Here is a 23,095-nt window from a genome sequence, read left to right as displayed (position 1 = left end):
GTGTGTGTGTGTGTGTGTGTGTGTGTGTGTGTGTGTGTGTGTGTGTGTGTGTGTGTGTGTGTGTGTGTGTGTTTGCGCGTGCAAGTGTGTGTCACACAACACGGGGGAAGCCTCCAGCGGTCACAAAGCCCTGTCAGGACAGCTCAAGCAGGTCGTTATATTATAATAGACCATCTGGGAGAGGCAGTATGTTAATAGATGGGTGGGCTTTGATAGACTCTATGTTCTGTTGATGTTCTGGAGGAAACAGACTAATCTCTGTTGAAATCCTCATCAGCTGGACCAGAGAATATACTGAACCCCAGCAGATATGTAACTTTTAATGTGAATGGTTCCTCATACAGTAACAGAGACAAACCTCCAATTCGGTCACTTTGTCTGGTTACCTTGACTGGTTTGTGTTCCAGAAGGATATAGGATGAAGCATTGTGGTCTCCATTCCCTCTTCACAGTTGTCACAAAACAAGGTTGCTCGATGATCTTGCACTTGCATACAGATCACATGTAGCTGACACAAAAGTCTATTTTAAATCAACCCCCCAAAACAACTATCTCACCCGTTCCTTCCTGAGGGTTCCTCTGACCTGACCTGACCTGACCTCTGTTTCCTGTCTTCTCCAGGGGTGGAGGGGGAGGAGGGGCCGGGGGTGGAGTCTGGGAACGGGGAGGTAGAGTCGGATAGTTACTGGAAGAGGAAGGAGGCGTTCACCAGAGGAAGCACCGTGTCACTGGCCGTGGGAGAGAGGTTCTCCTCAGGTACTGTTCTACTCACAGATACTCTGTACGGATGTGTTCCAAATGGTACCCTAATACCTATAGGTGCTACTTTTGACCCACACGGTGCTATTTGGGACAGCCAGGGTGTTTCTCTCTCTATTCCTGCTATGGATGTGTTAACTGCTAACGTTGCGGTGTTAACAGCTGCTGGTCATGGCTGTGTGGTGTGATGCTTATTGTGGATCTGTTTGTGTTGATGCTGTCATTACACCTCTATTGTACCCTGTCTGTATTCTATACAGTCGTCTATAGGATCACTGTATCGTTCATGTTGTCTGTTTGTACAGTATGTCAACATCCTGTAAGAAAACTGGCTTTAATGTTAACGTTACAGTCGACACAGCAACGTAGCTACTCTACGGTTCTCTGTGTCTTTCCTCCAGCAGGTTCCAGTGGAGCTCTCCCCCAAATGGACCTAATGTTAAAGGGTCCCTTTAAAACTCCACTAAGAGTCACTCAAGGCTGTAATAGATATGTTATTCCTAGTCTAACACTGACACACGCAGCAGCTGTTGTGTTATATGAGCTCACTGAGCATGGCTCTACAACACACTCCCTGAGCATGGCTCTACAATACACTCACTGAGCATGGCTCTACAACACACTCCCTGAGCATGGCTCTACAATACACTCACTGAGCATGGCTCTACAACACACTCCCTGAGCATGGCTCTACAATACCCTCCCTGAGCATGGTTCTACAATACACTCCCTGAGCATGGCTCTACAATACACTCTCTGAGCATGGCTCTACAATACACTCACTTAGCATGGCTCTACAATACACTCCCTGAGCATGGCTCTACAATACACTCACTGAGCATCAAATCAAATCAAATCAAATCAAATCAAATTTATTTATATAGCCCTTCGTATATCAGCTGAAATCTCAAAGTACTGTACAGAAACCCAGCCTAAAACCCCAAACAGCAAGCAATGCATGTGAAAGAGGCACGGTGGCTAGGAAAAACTCCCTAGGAAAAACTCCCTAGAAAGGCCAAAAACCTAGGAAGAAACCTAGAGAGGAACCAGGCGATGAGGGGTGGCCAGTCCTCTTCTGGCTGTGCCGGGTGGATATTATAACAGAACATGGTCAAGATGTTAAAATGTTCATAAATGACCAGCATGGTCAAATAATAATAATCATTGTAGTTGTCGAGGGTGCAACAAGCACGTCCGGTGAACAGGTCAGGGTTCCGTAGCCGCAGGCAGAACAGTTGAAACTGGAGCAGCAGCATGGCCAGGTGGACTGGGGACAGCAAGGAGTCATCATGCCAGGTAGTCCCGAGGCATGGTCCTAGGGCTCAGGTCCTCCGAGAGAAAGAAAGAGAATTAGAGAGAGCATATTTAAATTCACACAGGACACCGGATAAGACAAGAGAATACTCCAGATGAAACAGACTGACCCTAGCCCCCCGGCACATAAACTACTGCAGCATAAATACTGGAGGCTGAGACAGGAGGGATCAGAAGACACTGTGGCCCCATCCGATGATACCCCCGGACATGGCTCTACAATACACTCCCTGAGAATGGCTCTACAATACCCTCCCTGAGCATGGCTCTACAATACACTTCCTGTGCATGGCTCTGCAATACACTCCCTGAGCATGGCTCTACAATACACTCCCTGAGCATGGCTCTACAATACACTCACTGAGCATGGCTCTACAATACACTCCCTGAGAATGGCTCTACAATACACTCTCTGAGCATGGCTCTACAATACACTCCCTGAGCATGGCTCTACAATACACTCCCTGAGCATGGCTCTACAATACACTCCCTGAGCATGGCTCTACAATACACTCCCTGAGCATGGCTCTACAATACACTCCCTGAGCATGGCTCTAAGATACACTCCCTGAGCATGGCTCTGTAACACACTCGGAAAAGTTACTCCTAAAAGTTTTACCTCTGCATGTTGATGTCTACATTACAATATCACAGTATCAGTCAATACTCCCACCGGTGATCTCGAGACTGACAGTGTGTGTGTCTGCTTATGTGTAGACGTGGTGCTGGTGTTCAGCGGTCGGCGGCGCTCAGGTGTAATACCTGACTCTGAGCTACAGGAGGCGCTCCGTACCAGACTCAGGGTTGTCGAGAGCAACAGTCAGGACGTCATCCAGCTCTTCAAGGTTAGTCACAGGTCATAGGTCAGGGGTTAGAGGTTAGACGTCAAGGCATGCCAAAACAGATGACCCCGCCTAGACCAGAGGTGCAGTTCCAACCGTTGTCCTGCTAAAAGTTGTGTCTCTCTGATGTAGATGCTAGTGGTCGGTAGAGAATAAAAGTGACCTTCTCTGCATCCTCGCTGTTTCTTCATCAATGTCTTCGGTTTTTCTGCCTCCCTACAGGACCTGTCTGCCCGTCTGCTGTCTGTCCACGCTGAGAAGGACAGCTTTGTCATCACCTTCAAGACTGTAGAGGAGATGTGGAAGTTCTCTACCTACCTGGCTCTAGGTGAGCTGTACTATCCTACCTGACCTGGATCAAACTCTCATTAACACAGTCTGGTGGCTGATTATTACGTCCGGTCTGGTTAGAAGTTGCAAATAGGCGCAGAACCAGGATCAGCGTCCCTCACCCAATCCTAAACTAAACCATCAGCCTGGAAAAAACAGATCTTACATCAGGATGGAGGGACAACTTCATCTTACTTTGTTGTGTCTCCAGGCTATGTGGCGTGGTGAACCTTACGAACACCATATGCCATGTTATAAACACCTTATGACATGCTATGAACATATGTCTCTTTTGTATGTCCAGGCTATGTGGCGCGGTGCCTGGAGAATTTCCTGTGTGACCAGTCGTTCTGGCTGGACACTGAGCTGCTGAGGGACCTGGAGATTACTGTGACTGTAGATGAGAAACACCTGGCCACACTCTACCTGGGACTGCTGCTGCAGGAGGGTGAACGAACACCTTATGAACTCTTTATGAACACCTTATGAACACCTTATGACATGTTATAACCTTATTAAGAACAGCACCTGGCCACTCTACCTGGGACTGCTGCTGCAGGAGGGTGAACGAACACCTTATGAACTCTTTATGAACACCTTATGAACACCTTATGACATGTTATAACCTTATTAAGAACAGCACCTGGCCACACTACCTGGGACTGCTGCTGCAGAAGGGTAGGGATGGTTACTTTATGAACTCCTTGTAACAGGTTATGAAGACCATTTTAACATCATATGAACTCTTTATAGACATCTTATGGACAGTTTACAAACGACTAATGGACACGTTATGAAGACCTCTACGAACTCCTTATGGACAGCTTATATTCCCTACTTTCTTAACCCTCATCATCAACAGCAGTTTATATCACACTCTCAGAACAGAACAGAACAGAAGCGAAAATGTTGTTCCATTTCAAAACATGTTGTTCCAGATACCTAGAAATGAAATGCAACTAAATCTAAACTGATTACATGTTATGCAATGTCCAGAGATAAAGTAACACAGCAAAACAAAGATGGATGTTTAACTTAATTTAATTTAGAGAGCGATTGTACTACCATGCATTTACATTGTACAATGTCTGAGTAGGCATAATGTTTTACAAGGAAGTACACTTCTCCCTAACGCCTGAGAGGAATCAATAGCCAGTGAAAGGAAGAAGTGCCTGTGTTGAGTGAGAATGGATTTTTTATGGATTCTGTGAAGGAGGACAGAGCCTCAGTTCAGTCAAATGTTCATTCTTTACAGAAACTTGCATCCCCCTGTCTGAGTGTGTGTCTGCTGTTCTCTGCGTGTCATTCAACTGTATTTATCTCTCTCTCCCCCAGGGTCGTTCTTTGCCAAGGCGCTGGTGAGCAGTGCCGAGCATAGTGATGAGGAGGAGGAGCTGTGTTTCAGACGTAACGACTTGCTGATGGTTAAAGACACGGGGCAGGACAGTCACTGGGAGGGCACCCTTCTCTCCACCGGACAACATGGACTAGTGCCTGTCAACACCATGCAGCCGCTGCCATACCCCTTCTACCAGTGAGTTACCTAGTCTCTACTCCCTAACCCATACCCCTTCTACCAGTGAGTTACCTAGTCTCTACCCCTAACCCATACCCCTTCTACCAGTGAGTTACCTAGTCTCTACCCCTAACCCATACCCCTTCTACCAGTGAGTTACCTAGTCTCTACCCCCTAACCCATACCCCTTCTACCAGTGAGTTACCTAGTCTCTACCCCTAACCCATACCCCTTCTACCAGTGAGTTACCTAGTCTCTACTCCCTAACCCATACCCCTTCTACCAGTGAGTTACCTAGTCTCTACCCCTAACCCATACCCCTTCTACCAGTGAGTTACCTAGTCTCTACCCCCTAACCCATACCCCTTCTACCAGTGAGTTACCTAGTCTCTACCCCTAACCCATACCCCTTCTACCAGTGAGTTACCTAGTCTCTACCCCTAACCCATACCCCTTCTACCAGTGAGTTACCTAGTCTCTACCCCCTAACCCATACCCCTTCTACCAGTGAGTTACCTAGTCTCTACTCCCTAACCCATACCCCTTCTACCAGTGAGTTACCTAGTCTCTACCCCTAACCCATACCCCTTCTACCAGTGAGTTACCTAGTCTCTACCCCCTAACCCATACCCCTTCTACCAGTGAGTTACCTAGTCTCTACTCCCTAACCCATACCCCTTCTACCAGTGAGTTACCTAGTCTCTACTCTCTAACCCATACCCCTTCTACCAGTGAGTTACCTAGTCTCTACTCCCTAACCCATACCCCTTCTACCAGTGAGTTACCTAGTCTCTACCCTAACCCATACCCCTTCTACCAGTGAGTTACCTAGTCTCTACCCTAACCCATACCCCTTCTACCAGTGAGTTACCTAGTCCCTACCCCCTAACCCATACCTCTTCTACCATCATATGCTGTATGTACACCTTATAATATGACACAGTGGCATACTCAGTCACACTATAAATTATCAATCTCTCCTTGCATTTCCTCTCATCTCATATTTTGTAGGGAAATATGGCAGCCATATTGTGCCAAGCTGATGTGTTTCCTGTTTGTGTAGGTGGTTCCTGAGGAAGTACCCTAGCTGTGCCGGATGCTCCCCTTCAGAGAGAGGACAGTTTGACCACCCTATAGGTAAGGTCCTAACCCTAAGCCTTCAGAGAGAGGACAGTTTGACCAGCCTGTAGGTGAGGTCCTAAGCCTTCAGAGAGAGGACAGTTTGACCACCCTACAGGTAAGGTGCTAACCCTAAGCCTTCAGAGAGAGGACAGTTTGACCACCCTACAGGTGAGGTCCTAAGCCTTCAGAGAGAGGACAGTTTGACCACCCTACAGGTGAGGTCCTAACCCTAAGTCTTCAGAGAGAGGACAGTTTGACCACCCTACAGGTGAAGTCCTAACCCTAAGCCTTCAGAGAGAGGACAGTTTGACCACCCTACAGGTGAGGTCTTAAGCCTTCAGAGAGAGGACAGTTTGACCACCCTACAGGTGAAGTCCTAACCCTAAGCCTTCAGAGAGAGGACAGTTTGACCACCCTACAGGTGAGGTCCTAAGCCTTCAGAGAGAGGACAATTTTACCAGCCTGTAGGTGAGGTCCTAAGCCTCCAGAGAGAGGACAGTTTGACCAGCCTGTAGTTGAGGTCCTAAGCCTCCAGAGAGAGGACAGTTTGACCAGCCTGTAGGTGAGAGGGGACAGTTTGACCAGCCTGTAGGTGAGGTCCTAAGCCTCCAGAGAGGGGACAGTTTGACCAGCCTGTAGGTGAGAGAGGACAGTTTGACCAGCCTGTAGGTGAGAGAGGACAGTTTGACCAGCCTGTAGGTGAGGTCCTAAGCCTCCAGAGAGAGGACAGTTTGACCAGCCTGTAGGTGAGGTCCTAAGCCCCTAGAGAGAGGACAGTTTGACCAGACTGTAGGTGAGGTCCTAAGCCTCTAGAGAGAGGACAGTTTGACCAGCCTGTAGGTGAGAGAGGACAGTTTGACCAGCCTGTAGGTGAGGCCCTAAGCCTCCAGAGAGAGGACAGTTTGACCAGCCTGTAGGTGAGGTCCTAAGCCTCTAGAGAGGGGACAGTTTGACCAGCCTGTAGGTGAGAGAGGACAGTTTGACCAGCCTGTAGGTGAGAAAGGACAGTTTGACTAGCCTGTAGGTGAGGTCCTAAGCCTCCAGAGAGAGGACAGTTTGACCAGCTTGTAGGTGAGGTCCTAAGCTTCCAGAGAGGGGACAGTTTGACCAGCCTGTAGGTGAGAGGGGACAGTTTGACCAGCCTGTAGGTGAGGTCCTAAGCCTCCAGAGAGAGGACAGTTTGACCAGCCTGTAGGTGAGGTCCTAAGCCTTCAGAGAGAGGACAGTTTGACCACCCTACAGGTGAGGTCCTAACCCTAAGCCTTCAGAGAGAGGACAGTTTGACCACCCTACAGGTGAAGTCCTAACCCTAAGCCTTCAGAGAGAGGACAGTTTGACCACCCTACAGGTGAGGTCCTAAGCCTTCAGAGAGAGGACAGTTTGACCACCCTACAGGTGAAGTCCTAACCCTAAGCCTTCAGAGCGAGGACAGTTTGACCACCCTACAGGTGAGGTCCTAAGCCTTCAGAGAGAGGACAGTTTGACCAGCCTGTAGGTGAGGTCCTAAGCCTCCAGAGAGAGGACAGTTTGACCAGCCTGTAGTTGAGGTCCTAAGCCTCCAGAGAGAGGACAGTTTGACCAGCCTGTAGGTGAGAGGGGACAGTTTGACCAGCCTGTAGGTGAGGTCCTAAGCCTCCAGAGAGGGGACAGTTTGACCAGCCTGTAGGTGAGGTCCTAAGCCTCCAGAGAGAGGACAGTTTGACCAGCCTGTAGGTGAGGTCCTAAGCCTCCAGAGAGAGGACAGTTTGACCAGCCTGTAGTTGAGGTCCTAAGCCTCCAGAGAGAGGACAGTTTGACCAGCCTGTAGGTGAGGTCCTAAGCCTCCAGAGAGAGGACAGTTTGACCAGCCTGTAGGTGAGGTCCTAAGCCTCCAGAGAGAGGACAGTTTGACCAGCCTGTAGGTGAGGTCCTAAGCCTCCAGAGAGAGGACAGTTTGACCAGCCTGTAGGTGAGGTCCTAAGCCTCCAGAGAGAGGACAGTTTGACCAGCCTGTAGGTGAGGTCCTAAGCCTCTAGAGAGGGGACAGTTTGACCAGCCTGTAGGTGAGAGAGGACAGTTTGACCAGCCTGTAGGTGAGAGAGGACAGTTTGACCAGCCTGTAGGTGAGGTCCTAAGCCTCCAGAGCGAGGACAGTTTGACCAGCTTGTAGGTGAGGTCCTAAGCTTCCAGAGAGGGGACAGTTTGACCAGCCTGTAGGTGAGAGGGGACAGTTTGACCAGCCTGTAGGTGAGGTCCTAAGCCTCCAGAGAGGGGACAGTTTGACCAGCCTGTAGGTGAGGTCCTAAGCCTCCAGAGAGAGGACAGTTTGACCAGCCTGTAGGTGAGGTCCTAAGCCTCTAGAGAGAGGACAGTTTGACCAGCCTGTAGGTGAGGTCCTAAGCCTCCAGAGAGAGGACAGTTTGACCAGCCTGTAGGTGAGGTCCTAAGCCTCCAGAGAGAGGACAGTTTGACCAGCCTGTGGGTGAGGTCCTAAGCCTCTAGAGAGAGGACAGTTTGACCAGCCTGTAGGTGAGAGAGGACAGTTTGACCAGCCTGTAGGTGAGGTCCTAAGCCTCCAGAGAGAGGACAGTTTGACCAGCTTGTAGGTGAGGTCCTAAGCTTCCAGAGAGGGGACAGTTTGACCAGCCTGTAGGTGAGAGGGGACAGTTTGACCAGCCTGTAGGTGAGGTCCTAAGCCTCCAGAGAGGGGACAGTTTGACCAGCCTGTAGGTGAGGTCCTAAGCCTCCAGAGACAGGACAGTTTGACCAGCCTGTAGGTGAGGTCCTAAGCCTCTAGAGAGAGGACAGTTTGACCAGCCTGTAGGTGAGACCAGGAACCTTCTACCTACGCCACACTATACTCATGCAATGGCCAGTGTTCAATGTAAATACTAGGCATTTACTCCAACCCCCTCTCCTCTCCCCTCTCCCTGCAGTAACTGGTTCCTGTGAGGCTGTAGTGGACCATAACCCAATAGGTTGTGATGAGCTCCAGCTGAGTCGAGGTGACCTGATTGAGATACATGGGATGCTACTCCGAGGTCTGGACCTGTTCATAGGAACACACTGCTCTACAGGAAACACTGGCTTCGTACACAAGGCTCACGTGAAGCCACTCAACGCCAAACCACTGTAAGAGCAATACATTTACATGTTTACATTTTAGCCATTTAGCAGACTATCTTATCCAGGGGGGGGGGGGGTACTCTTTGAAGAGGTAGGGTTTCAGGTGCTTTCGGAAGATGGCCAGGGACTCTGCTCTCCAAGAGACCAGAGGCGGCGGAACGGAGAACTCGGGTTGAGATGTACGGTTTGAGAATAGCCTGAAGGTTCGGAGGGGCAGTTCCTCTTGCTGTTCTGTAGGTAAGCACCATGGTCATGTAGTGGATACGAGGCTCGACAGGAAGCCAGTGGAGTGTGATGAGGAGAGAGGTGACATGGGAGAACTTGGGAAGGTTGAAAACAAGACAGGCTGCAGCGTTCTGGATAAGTTTCAGAGGTTTGATGGTACTGTAAGAGTTATACATAACAGTATTACAATACCAAACCACTGTGAGGACTATACATAACAGTATTACAATACCAAACCACTGTGAGGACTATACATAACAGTATTACAATACCAAAGCACTGTGAGGACTATACATAAAAGTATTACAATACCAAACCACTGTGAGGACTATACATAACAGTATTACAATACCAAACCACTGTGAGGACTATAAGTATTATTCACTTATACTGATTTTGTTGTGAACAGTTATTGTGAACACAAATAGGAGTTTGTTCCACAATAATGTGCTCACAAGTTCTTTGTGCACAATCTAATTTACTCAATTTGTATTTTCTTTCAAAACATGTATTTATTCACCTGTCAACTCTTCTCAGTCTTCTAGGAACGGTTAGGATCACAGACAATGTGTGATGTTTTCTGTTCACATTTACATGGTCTATCTGTTTATCTGTTGTCAATAGTAGAGGCTTCAGCTGGAAGGATAGAGGGATGGAGGTGTAAAGAGATAGATGGGCTGGGATGGAGGGATGGAGAGATGGAGAGATGGAGGTGTAAAGAGATGGATGGATGGAGAGATGGGCTGGAGGGATGAAGGGGTGGAGGGATGGAGAGATGTACGGATGGAGGTGTAAAGAGATGGATGTATGGAGAGATGGGCTGGGATGGAGGGGTGGAGGGATGTAGGTGTAAAGAGATGGATGATGGAGAGATGGGCTGGAGGGATGGAGGGGTGGAGGGATGGAGAGATGTTGGTGTAAAGAGATGGATGGTTGGAAAGATGGGCTGGGATGGAGGGGTGGTTGAGAGCAGAGTCATGTGGGTGATAATGCTTTCTTTGTCTCTCTCACCCTCCCTCTCTCTGCCCTCTCTCTACTCTCTCACTCTCGCTCTCTCCCTCTCAGAGATGGACAACTTGTGTTTCTGAGTGAGAAGGAGCGTGTTTCTCTGTCCCAGGTTAACCCCTGCAGTACTGAACCCAGAGACAGTGGCCTGCTAGAGAGACTCTTCTCCTCTGACATCAGTACTGTCTACAGACTAGGTAGGGGGAGGATCATTCGGTCAATACAGTATAGGGAATTACTGAGTACACTCAGACTACTGTAGGTAGAGAACCACCGTGTTATACTGAGTACTGTCAGACTACTGTAGGTAGAGAACCACTGTGTTATACTGAGTTCTGTCAGACTACTGTAGGTAGAGAACCACTGTGTTTTACTGAGTACTGTCAGACTACTGTAGGTAGAGAACCACCGTGTTATACTGAGTACTGTCAGACTACTGTAGGTAGAGAACCACCGTGTTTCTATATATGTAAAAAAAAATTACTGTGGAAAGGTGGTTAAATATATGCATGTTTTCTTCACACAGATAGACTGGATCAGTCTGATTTTACGTACATCAGAAACCAACCTAAACAAGGTTAGTAATACGTTATCTAATAACAAGGTTATATTATGTTTATCAAAGTTAATACGTTGTTTATCAGATTCTTAATACAGTCTCAGCTGAATGGTAGAGGACTGTTTAGAGGCCATTATAAACTGTGTTTCCAGCCCTGAATGCTGATTGGCTGACAACTGTGGTATATCAGACTGTACACCACGGGTGTGACAAAACTGTATTTGTACTGCTCTAATTATGTTGGTAACCAGTTTATAATAGCAATAAGGCACCTCAGGGGTTTGTGGTATATGTCCAATATACCATGGCTAATGGCTGTATCCAGAAGAACAGCCCTTAGCCGTGGTATATTGGCCATATACCGAACTCCCTCGTGCCTTATTGCTTAAATATATCCTTCTGTCTCATTCAAAGCCAATAACATTTTCTCCTGACAGCTGTAGATGTTTTGGAAACAACAGAGACAGCAGGGAACTCTATACAAAGTCAAACTCTTTATTTTTCTTCCCTGTTTAGGAGAGAAGGAAACTAATAATGTTTGCCTTTTAACATACATGACATTTTACAAGGGAGAGAATATTGTCATATTTTGTTGAGAAGGCAGTATACACATTGCTGCACCAAGCTGAACTGCGAGTACAATTTACTTTGACAGCCAAGGATGTTTCATAGCTACATTTCTAATGCAGTTTACTTGAACATTGTACATTACATTGAGTTTCATATGCAGTGTATCTAAACCCTTACACTCAGTGTTCATATCTTTCTCTCTCAGAGCATAAGCCCCCCACCAGTGCCCGGCAGTCCATCATCTCAGAGAAGAGTGATGCTACACTCCCATACCACTCCTCCTACGCATCCCAGAATACTTTAGGGCGTGGCGGTGACGGTGAGCTGCTGTCCTTCAGTCTGTACAACACCTTCAGAGAGATGAACGAGTTCCAGGAAGACCCACCCCTTTTCCTGGAGGAGGGGAGCTGGGAGGGGGAGGAGTCGGAGGTCTGTGACCGCACCTTGACCCTGCTCAACATGCATCACTTTCAGGTGAGAGGTCACAGGGCCACTGTTTAGAAATGGAAAGGATTTAGACCTGTAGGGTTCATACAGTTCACTTGTGTTTGTTTATTCATTCATTCATTCATTCATTCATTCATTCATTCATTCAAGCACTGTTGATTGGCAATAAAGTACCCTCTCCTCTCCTCCAGGAGGACTTCCTGCCCCTATATGACCTCCACCACTCATTCCTGTGGCTGACGTTCTCAGGGCAGAGTGAAGAGGAGTTACTGGGCCACCTGGAGATTGTCAGGGAGGGGGCCAAGAGAACTGGCATGGCCTGGGCACACCGACGGGCATGCTTCCTACTGGGGAGGCTCTGTGCCAAGAAGCTCAAGTACTCCCAGGTAGGGCAGAAGGGAGGAACACTAGAGTACACATACATGTACACAGCACACACACATGTACAAACACATACATGTATGCATGCACTCACACACACACAAACACACATGTATTACATGAGTGTACTCTTAAATGCATTTCAATGTCCTTTTCGTACCCCTGTGTCCCAGGCCCGTGTGTATTACGAGGAAGCCCTTGGAGTCTCTGTCGACGGTTTCTCTGACCTCCCTCTCCTAATCGCCCTGTACACCAACCTCACAGCTGTCTACCTCAAACAGAAGATGGCCGACAAGCTGCCCCCGACCCTGGAGAAGGCCAGTGCTCTGCTCCTCTGCCTCCCCTGCCACACCTTCACCTCCCTGGATGAGTTTGAGCTGCTGAAGCTGGTGCTGCGGAGGTCTGTGGTGGAGGGGGACAAACACCTCGAGGCACGGGTCTGCTACCTCACTGCCAGCCTCTTCCTCCTCCTTAGGTTGGTGTTTTCTGTGTTGTCAATGCTCCCAAATGGCATCCAATTCCCTATATAGTGCACTACTTTTGACCACGTCCCATAGTGCTCTGGTCAAAGGGAATGCACTATATAGGGAATAAGGATGCCATTTTGGACACAGCCTATGTCCCTTGTTTTTATATACTTTTAATACACACACTGTATCACTTTGATGTGATTGTTGTATAATTAAAAGTTTGTTATAAATCAAGTGTATCATCATTATTATTACAATTATTAATATAGAAAGATAGATGATGCCCTGCCCTTCGTAGAGCGTCTCCAGTTCCTCACCGTTACCCTGTCTGCTGAGGAGGGACGTCCCATCGCCCCCCTGGACCTCAACTGGCTCCTGTCCCGGCTCTACCACCGTAAATACATGCCCTACCTGGCCCTGGCATCACTCAGCCTGGACACTGGACAGGACCACTCACTACAGGACGCCTTCCACAGGATAGAACTGTTCAGCAGGAACTCGGTAGGCTATGGTTTGTTTGTTAAGCAATCACATTCTAATATTTCAAAAACAAATGAAATATTACTACACATTATACAACAGACTGGAAATAAACTAAATGAAAAAAAAATGCAAAAGAACATAAACTCAGCAAAAAAAGAAACATCCTTTTTTCAGGACCCTGTCTTTCAAAGATAATTAGTAAAAATCCAAATAACTTCACAGATCTTCATTGTAAAGGGTTTAAACACTGTTTCCCATGCTTGTTCAATGAACCATAAAGAATTAATGAACTTGCACCTGTGGAACAGTCGTTAAGACACTAACACCTTACAGACGGTAGGCAATTAAGGTCACAGTTATGAACATTTAGGACACTGAAGAGGCCTTTCTACTGACTCTAAAAAACACCAAGAGAAAGATGCCCAGGGTCCCTGCTCATCTGCGTGAATGTGCCTTAGGCATGCTGCAAGGAGGCATGAGGACTGCTGATGTGGCCAGGGCAATAAATTGCAATTTCCGTACTGTGAGAGCCTAAGACAGCGCTACAGGGGGCCAGGACGGACAGCTGATCGTCCTCGCAGTGGCAGACCATGTGTAACAACACCTGCACAGGATCGGTACATCTGAACATCACACCTGCGGGACATGTACAGGATGGCAACAACAACTGTCCGAGTTACACCAGGAACGCACAATCCCTCCATCAGTGCTCAGACTGTCCGCAATAGGTTGTAGGCCTGTTGTAAGGCAGGTCCTCACCGGACTTCACCGGCAACAACGCAGCCTATGGGCACAAACCCACCATCGCTGGACCAGACAGGACTGGCAAAAAGTGCTCTTCAATGACGAGTCGTGGTTTTGTCTCCCCAGGGGTGAAGGTCGGATTCGCGTTTATTGTCGATGGAATGAGCATTACACCGAGGCCTGTACTCTGGAGCGGGATCGATTTGGAGGTGGATGGTTCGTCATGGTCTGGGGCGATGTGTCACAGCATCATCGGACTGAGCTTGTTGTCATTGCAGGCAATCTCAACGCTGTGCGTTACAGGGAAGACATCCTCCTCCCTCATGTGGTACCCTTCCTGCAGGCTCATCCTGACATGACCCTCCAGCATGACAATGCCACCAGTTATACTACTTGTTCTGTGCATGATTTCCTGCAAGATAGGAATGTCAGTGTTCTGCCGTGGCCAGCGAAGAGCCCGGATTTCAATCACATTGAGCACGTCTGGGACCTGTTGGATCGGAGGGTGAGGGCTAGGGCCATTCTCCCCAAAAATGTCTGGGAACTTGCAGGTGCCTTGGTGGAAGAGTTGGGTAACATCTCACAGCAAGAACTGGCAAATTTGGTGCAGTGCATCTCCTCCTCATGCACTGCATTAATTAATGCAGCGGTGGCCACACCAGATACTGACTGTCACTTTTGATTTTGACCCCCCCCTTTGTTCAGGGACACATTATTCCATTTCTGTTAGTCACATGTCTGTGGAACTTGTTCAGTTTATGTTTCAGTTGTTGAATCTTGTTATGTACATACACATATTTACACATGTTAAGTTTGCTGAAAATAAATGCAGTTGACAGTGAGAGGACGTGTCTTTTTGGCTGAGTTTATAATTCTTCAAATGTTTTACATGTAAATGTTTCATAGGTGCGTCTGAACCCGCGATGGAAAGAGGGGACGTCTCTTCTCCCAGCCCAGATCGTGGTGTACCTGCAGCAGGCTCTGGCAATTGCAGAGCGGGGTGACGACCTTCAGACCCAGAGAGACCTATGTCTGGGCCTGGCCTGTGTGTACCAGCAACACGGGGCCCTGGAGAAGGCCCTGCCCTGTGCCCAGCAGGCTGTACAGACCGGGGGAGGTATCAACGAGGAGGAGGGGTTTGAGGCGTCAGTACTGCTGGGATGGCTGTTAGTCCTGACGGGACAGCCTGAGAGGGCACAGAACACCCTACAGCCACTACTACAGTCCCTACAGGTAACTACAGTCTCTACAGGTAACTACAGTCCCTACAGGTAACTACAGTCCCTACAGGTAACTACAGTCTCTACAGGTAACTACAGTCCCTACAGGTAACTACAGTCCCTACAGGTAACTACAGTCCCTACAGGTAACTACAGTCCCTACAGGTAACTACAGTCTCCTCAGGTAACTACAGTCCCTACAGGTAACTACAGTCCCTACAGGTAACTACAGTCTCTACAGGTAACTACAGTCCCTACAGGTAACTACAGTCTCCTCAGGTAAGTACAGTCCCTACAGGTAACTACAGTCCCTACAGGTAACTACAGTCTCTACAGGTAACTACAGTCCCTACAGGTAACTACAGTCTCTACAGGTAACTTCAGTCCCTACAGGTAACTACAGTCTCTACAGGTAACTACAGTCTCTACAGGTAACTACAGTCTCTACAGGTAACTACAGTCCCTACAGGTAACTACAGTCTCTACAGGTAACTACAGTCTCTACAGGTAGGTACAGTCTCTACAGGTAACTACAGTCTCCTCAGGTAAGTACAGTCCCTACAGGTAACTACAGTCCCTACAGGTAACTACAGTCCCTACAGGTAACTACAGTCCCTACAGGTAACTACAGTCTCTACAGGTAACTACAGCCTCTACAGGTAACTACAGTCTCTACAGGTAACTACAGTCCCTACAGGTAACTACAGTCTCTACAGGTAAGTACAGTCCCTACAGGTAACTACAGTCTCTACAGGTAAGTACAGTCCCTACAGGTAACTACAGTCCCTACAGGTAACTACAGTCTCTACAGGTAACTACAGTCTCTACAGGTAACTACAGTCTCTACAGGTAACTACAGTCTCTACAGGTAAGTACAGTCCCTACAGGTCACTACAGTCTCTACAGGTAAGTACAGTCCCTACAGGTAAGTACAGTCTCTACAGGTAACTACAGTCTCTACAGGTAACTCCAGTCTCTACAGGTAAGTACAGTCTCTACACGTAACTACAACCCTCTACAGGTAACTACAGTCTCTACAGGTAACATTATCATTATCTCTACAATATTATGAGTATCATCATCACAGCCAACATTGACCTCTAGTCTCTACCCACTACGTACTTGTTTAGCTCTGAAAGAACTGGTCAGATGTAAGGAACAAGGTAGTAGCTCTGCCTTTCCACCTGCTCGTGTTACAGTAGTTTTTAACAGGACTTGAAAAGATCTTGTAATCAATCAATCAATAAATCAATCAAACCTCTATCTCCTTTCTTTCCTTGCAGGGAACCGACAGCCCGACCCAGAGGGGAGTGATCCACAACCTGCTGGCTCTGTGTCTGCGGCAGCAGGGTGGCATCCCCGAGGCCGGCAGCCACCTCCACCATGCCCTCACCATCTCCAGGGAGAGTGGCAACCAGAGGAACCAGGCCCTGGCCCTCGCCAACCTGGGCTGCCTGGCACTGGGCGTGGGGGCACCCACACTGGCAGAACGATTCCTATTCAGGTCAGCAAGGAGGGAGGGTGTGTGGGGCTGAGGGGGCAGTGGGTCAGAAGTGTGTGTGTGTGTGTGTGTGTGTGTGTATACTGTAGGTGACTGCGTACATGCGGCGTGCATGTTACATTTGTAATAATATGAATCCTTTCCTGGTCGAGTTAGTGTCTGTATCTCTACATGGTTGTAGCCTGCTAAATGAGAGGGACTGTTTCCTACTGTATATCCCTCAGGTCTCTGTGGATGTAGCCTGCTAAATGAGAGGGACTGTTTCCTACTGTATATCCCTCAGGTCTCTGTGGTTGTAGCCTGCTAAATGAGAGGGACTGTTTCCTACTGTATATCCCTCAGGTCTCTGTGGTTGTAGCCTGCTAAATGAGAGGGACTGTTTCCTACTGTATATCCCTCAGGTCTCTGTGGATGTAGCCTGCTAAATGAGAGGGACTGTTTCCTACTGTATATCCCTCAGGTCTCTGTGGATGTAGCCTGCTAAATAAGAGGGACTGTTTCCTACTGTATATCCCTCAGGTCTCTGTGGTTGTTCCTGGAGATTTGGGAGTGTCCCGTTGACGAGGAGCACGTCCAGACCTACCTATGGTTGGGGCGGAGCTACAAGGACAGGGGGAGGAGCCAGGACGCCAGGCTGTGTTATGAGATGGGCCTCCTCATCTCCCTCCAGGCCAGGAACCTACCCAGTGAGTTACCTTAACCCTAACCCTCCACACCAGGAACCTACCCAGTGAGTTACCTTAACCCTAACCCTCCACACCAGGAACCTACCCAGTGAGTTACCTTAACCCTAACCCTCCACACCAGGAACCTACCCAGTGAGTTACCTTAACCCTAACCCTCCACACCAGGAACCTACCCAGTGAGTTACCTTAACCCTAACCTTCTACGCCAGGAACCTACCCAGTGAGTTACCTTAACCCTAACCCTCCACACCAGGAACCTACCCAGTGAGTTACCTTAACCCTAACCCTCCACACCAGGAACCTACCCAGTGAGTTACCTTAACCCTAACCCTCCACACCAGGAACCTACCCAGTGAGTTACCTTAACCCTAACCCTCCAGGATAGGAACCTACCCAGTGAGTTACCTTAACCCTAACCCTCCACACCAGGAACCTACCCAGTGAGTTACCTTAACCCTAACCCTCCACACCAGGAACCTACCCAGTGAGTTACCTTAACCCTAACCCTCCACACCAGGAACCTACCCAGTGAGTTACCTTAACCCTAACCCTCCACACCAGGAACCTACCCAGTGAGTTACCTTAACCCTAACCCTCCAGGATAGGAACCTACCCAGTGAGTTACCTTAACCCTAACCCTCCAGGCCAGGAACCTACCCAGTGAGTTACCTTAACCCTAAACCTCCAGGATAGGAACCTACCCAGTGAGTTACCTTAACCCTAACCCTCCACACCAGGAACCTACCCAGTGAGTTACCTTAACCCTAACCCTCCAGGCCAGGAACCTACCCAGTGAGTTACCTTAACCCTAACCCTCCACACCAGGAACCTACCCAGTGAGTTACCTTAACCCTAACCCTCCACACCAGGAACCTACCCAGTGAGTTACCTTAACCCTAACCCTCCAGGCCAGGAACCTACCCAGTGAGTTACCTTAACCCTAAACCTCCAGGATAGGAACCTACCCAGTGAGTTACCTTAACCCTAACCCTCCACACCAGGAACCTACCCAGTGAGTTACCTTAACCCTAACCCTCCACACCAGGAACCTACCCAGTGAGTTACCTTAACCCTAACCCTCCACACCAGGAACCTACCCAGTAAATATCACTGTCAAAACTAACCCTCCACACCAGGAACCTACCCAGTAAATATCACTGTCAAAACTAACCCTCCAGGCCAGGAACCTACCCAGTAAATATCACTGTCAAAACTAACCCGAAACCTAAACCTAACCTTAATTCTAGTTCAACTAAACTACAAAAGACAACCAATCACGATCATGTAAATCAAAAGTAGCTGCTATCTGAACTTTTGCCTCTGTCCTCTGTCCTTTTGTGTTTTTGTCCTCTTTTATCACTGTCTTCTGTCTTCTGTCCTCTTCTGTCTCTGTCCTCTGTCCTCTTGTGTGTCTGTCCTCTTGTGTCTTCTGTCCTCTTGTGTCTTCTGTCCTCTTGTGTCTTCTGTCCTCTGGTGTCTGTTCTCTGTTGTTTTGTGTCTCTGTCCTCTTGTGTCTCTGTCCTCGGCCCTCTTGTGTGTCTGTCCTCTTGTGTCTCTGTCCTCTGACTTCTGTCCTCTTGTGTCGCTGTCCTCTTGTTTCTCTGTCCTCTTGTTCTCTGTCCTCTTTTGTCTCTGTCCTCTGTCCTCTGTTGTCTTGTGTCTCTGTCCTCTTGTGTCTCTGTCCTCTTGTGTGTCTGTCCTCTTGTGTCTCTGTCCTCATGTGTCTCTGTCTTCTGTCCTCTGTCCTCTGTCTTCTGTCCTATGTCCTCTTATGTCTCTGTCCTCTGGTGTTTCTGTCCTTTTGTGTCTCTGTCCTCTTGTGTCTATGTCTTCTGTCCTCTGTCTTCTGTCCTCTGTCCTCTTGTGTCTCTGTCCTCTTGTGTCTCTATCCTCTGTCCTCTTGTGTCTGTCCTGTGTCCTCTTGTGTTTCTGTCCTCTTGTGTCTCTGTCCTCTTGTGTGTGTCTCTCTCTCTCTCTCTAGGTCAGATGGTGGTGGCTAAAGTCCTGAGTCGTCACTATGCTGACGTGCTGCTGTATGGACAGAGTATCCTCTACTATGAGCACTGTGTGTCTGTGTCCAGGGACCTGAAGGACAAGAGACTAGAGGGAGAATATCTAGAGATCCTCAGCAGCCTCTACCTCTCCCTCAATACTGAGAAGTATGTTTACATCTCTGTCTGTCTCTACCTCTCCCTCAATACTGAGAAGTATGTTTACATCTCTGTCTCAATTTCGATCTCTCTCTGTCTTTCACTCTGTGTCTATCTCCCTCTCTCTCTCCCTATCAACACTGCAAAGTAACTGCTTTTGAGTGAATTTCTGTGAATTTCTGAATTTCTGAGGATTGATAAAGTTATTCAATTCAAACAGATCATCAAGGAAGTCTCTGGACTACAGTAAGCAGAGTCTGCGTATCTCCATCGATCTGGGGAAGAGAAAGGAAGAGTCAGAGACCTGGCTTCAGGTGGGACGCATCTACTACCTCATCCATGAAGATGAACTGGCTGACATGTATCTACAGGTGAGTTCAGAGAGAGAGGGGGGGATGAGAGGAGAGAGGGGGATGAGAGAGAGAGAGAGAGAGAGAGAGAGAGGACACATCTACTACCTCATCCATGAAGACGAACTGGCTGACAGGACCCCTCACCGTGGGAGAAGGGTAGGGAGGGAGGACAAGAAGAGCAGGCAGAGAAGAGAGAAAAACAGAGATTAGTGTCCCTATGTGTGCCTGCATAAACATTATGGACTTTTATCAGTCAACTACCACAGTGATAACCATCTACTCCCCACACCTGAACTATAATCACACTGGATCAAATCATCATAACATGTTTTATCATATGATGTCACAATCTGTCTCTCCACAAACCTTGTTTACAACATCCTGCAATGCATGACCCAAATCCAAACAACAAAGTGTTGAATGAATTATAGGTCCCATGTTCTAGTACTGCTACTTTGACCATACGAGACGCTCCCTCACAGCATTGGATCAATAAGGTGATGTATTGATTATGAATCGATTGTGATTGATTGGCAGGCGGCAGTGAAGACAGCCCTGAGGATGAACGACCCACGCTTCGCCATGAGTATCTACGAAGAGGCAGGAGACGTCTTCTTCAAAGGCAACAGGAAGAGACTGGCATCACTGCCCTTCTACAGGGTATCATTGAATTAAACTTTATTGGTCACCAGAGGAGGAAATTAGGTTTTGGAGTGTCTGTCTACTCCATGAGATTGCAGATTGTTCTGACTTATTGGTAACATTTATTTCAAAGCTTTCTGTATAATAGTTTCAGTTCAATTGGAAATGTACAGACATTTATAACAGGTGTCTTTAAACTCTGGCCTCAGCCTGTTAAAAGCAACACATTATAACACCAGTGGTCTTGTTTTAGGACGGCAGTCTCCCGTTTGCTCGGAGCATCCGTGACATCGACTCAGAGTTCAGACTGCTGAGTAAACTGACTGAACTACTGATGACACAGGAAGAACATGAAGAGGCTCTACAGTACGCCATTCTGGCTGTACAGATCAGCACCAAAACAGGTACTGGAGGAGGGAGGGACAGAGTTCAACTTCCACTTTTATGACCTGGACCGGGATTTGAAACAGAAACCCTTTGGCTCCAGCTACTGGTCTGCTTCCTCTAACCAGAACTACCTATCTTGGTTTGAATCTATTCATTCCATTGGTGTAGATAACCATTCTGCTATGTTCTTGTCCCCCAGGTGTGTGTGTGAACGAGCGCGCAGCGTACCACCGTCTGGCTACGGTGTACTACAGTCTGGAGCAGTATGAGATGACAGAGAACTACTACCTCAAGTCTCTGTCTCTCAGCCCTGCTGTACTGCAGCACCCCCTGGAGGCTAGATACTACACCAAGCTCTACTGCAGGCTGGGAGACCTGACCCTGCACAAACTAAAGGTAAAGGCTCTGGAGGTCAGAAGTACTGCTGATTTTCTTTAATATCGGATAGTTCATTCATCTGTATAGGCTTCCCAGTTTAATAGCACTTCAGTATGTGAAAGAGACAGAGACAGGGGCTCCTGACTGGTGCAGCGGTCTAAGGCATTGCATCTCAGTGCTAGAGGTGTCACTACAGACCCAGGTTCAATTCCAGGCCGTTTCACAACTGATCGGGATTGGGAGCCCCATAGGGCGGCGCACAATTGGCCCAGCATCGTTAGGGTTTGGCCGGGGTAGGCCGTCAATGTAAATAAGAATTTGTTCTTCACTGACTTGCCTGGTTAAATACATGTTAAATAAAAGAAGGAGAGAGAAATAGTAACAAACCCTTTTACACTATTAATTAATACATTAACTAAAAGGCCAATTAATCCCAACACCTCTGTCCTCCTCCTCTCCCCCATCTCTCCATCTCTCTGCCTTCCTTTCCTCTCCTCCATCTCCCCCTGCCCTCCTCTCCCCCATCTCTCCATCTCCCTGCCTTCCTTTCCTCTCCTCCATCTCCCCCTGCCCTCCTCTCCCCCATCTCTCCATCTCCCTACCTTCCTTTCCTCTCCTCCATCTCCCCCTGCCCTCCTCTCCCCCATCTCTCCATCTCCCTACCTTCCTTTCCTCTTGTTCATCTCCCCCTTGCCCTCCTCTCCTCCACCTCTGTCCTCCTCCTCTCCCCCATCTCTCCATCTCCCTACCTTCCTTTCCTCTCGTTCATCTCCCCCTTGCCCTCCTCTCCTCCATCTCTCTCCCCTCCTCTCCTCCATCTCCCTCTTGCCCTCCTCTATCTCCCTCTTGCCCTCCTCTCCTCCCTCTCTCCCCCCTGCTGCCCTCCTCTCCTCCATCTTCAACCACCCTCCTCTCCTTCATCTTCCACCACCCTCCTCTCCTCCGTCTCCCCCGCCCTCCTCTCCTCCGTCTCCCCCGCCCTCCTCTCCTCCATCTCTCCCCCTGCCCTCTTCTACTCCATCTCCCCCTGCCCTCCTCTCCTCCATCTCTCCCCCTGCCCTTCTCTCCTCCATCTCCCCCTGCCCTCCTCTCCTCCATCCCCCTAACCTTTTTATCTCCCCCCTGCTTCCCTTCCCTTCTCTCCTCTCATCCACCCCTCACCCTCCTCTCCTCCAACTCTCCCCCCACTCCCTCTACCTTCCTCTCCCCAGGATGCCTATGACTCGGTGGGCTACTTTCAGCTGGCTCAGGCTGCTGCCCTGGAGGACCGTGCCAACCCACAGGCACTGTATGTGGTCTACATGAAGCTGGCAGAGATCCATGCCAACCACATGCCAGACCCACTGCTCTGCCAGGCTTACAGGGACAGGGCACAGAGCCTGAGGAGGGAACTCTCTGGGCTGGGAGAGACGGCGGGGAGGGGAGGGGACGGAGGGGAGGGGAGGAGATGGAGGGGGGGGAGGAGAAGGAGGGGAGGGGAGGGGAGGAGAGACGGAGGGGAGGGGAGGAGATGGAGGGGAGGGGAGGGGAGGAGAGACGGAGGGGAGGGGAGGGGAGACATGTGATACAGACCTGGAGACGAGAAACACAGACATGAAGGAGATCTAGCCAGAGACTAGATGTAGTGAGTCTACAGATAGGCTATTGACATGGACAGTGCATAGAGCCTGAGGTTGGAGCATGCTGGGCTATGGGACATGGAGGGGAGAGACACAGAGGGACATCACACAGGACTGGGAGACATGGAGAGAGGAGAGACAGAGGGACATCACACAGGACTGGGAGACATGGAGAGAGGAGAGACAGAGGGACATCACACAGGACTGGGAGACATGGAGAGAGGAGAGACACAGAGGGACATCACACAGGACTGGGAGACATGGAGAGAGGAGAGACAACACACAGG

At 48.8% G+C, this 23,095-nt stretch overlaps 1 protein-coding gene across 1 annotated transcript; it reads left to right on the top strand.

Annotated features, from left to right (window-relative positions):
- Positions 1 to 198: 198 nt before the first annotated feature.
- On the top strand, positions 199 to 22,797 carry sh3tc2 (SH3 domain and tetratricopeptide repeats 2). The gene is made up of 24 exons (XM_029716163.1): positions 199 to 202; positions 622 to 756; positions 2,791 to 2,918; positions 3,138 to 3,243; positions 3,550 to 3,693; positions 4,581 to 4,779; positions 5,825 to 5,898; positions 8,799 to 8,994; positions 10,279 to 10,415; positions 10,745 to 10,795; positions 11,553 to 11,821; positions 11,986 to 12,180; positions 12,349 to 12,650; positions 12,915 to 13,146; positions 14,779 to 15,105; positions 16,376 to 16,596; positions 17,113 to 17,279; positions 19,261 to 19,438; positions 19,650 to 19,800; positions 20,320 to 20,442; positions 20,678 to 20,828; positions 21,011 to 21,207; positions 22,401 to 22,601; positions 22,789 to 22,797. Exons 1-24 carry the CDS (start codon positions 199 to 201, stop codon positions 22,795 to 22,797), a joined length of 3,897 nt encoding a protein of 1,298 aa, XP_029572023.1.
- The last annotated feature ends 298 nt before the right edge of the window (positions 22,798 to 23,095 follow it).

Source organism: Salmo trutta, chromosome 3 (assembly GCF_901001165.1).
Source record: "Salmo trutta chromosome 3, fSalTru1.1, whole genome shotgun sequence".
NCBI classification, from domain to species: Eukaryota; Metazoa; Chordata; class Actinopteri; order Salmoniformes; family Salmonidae; genus Salmo; species Salmo trutta.
Note: the sequence above shows the minus strand (reverse complement) of the source record. Positions and strands in the feature narration are given on the sequence as shown.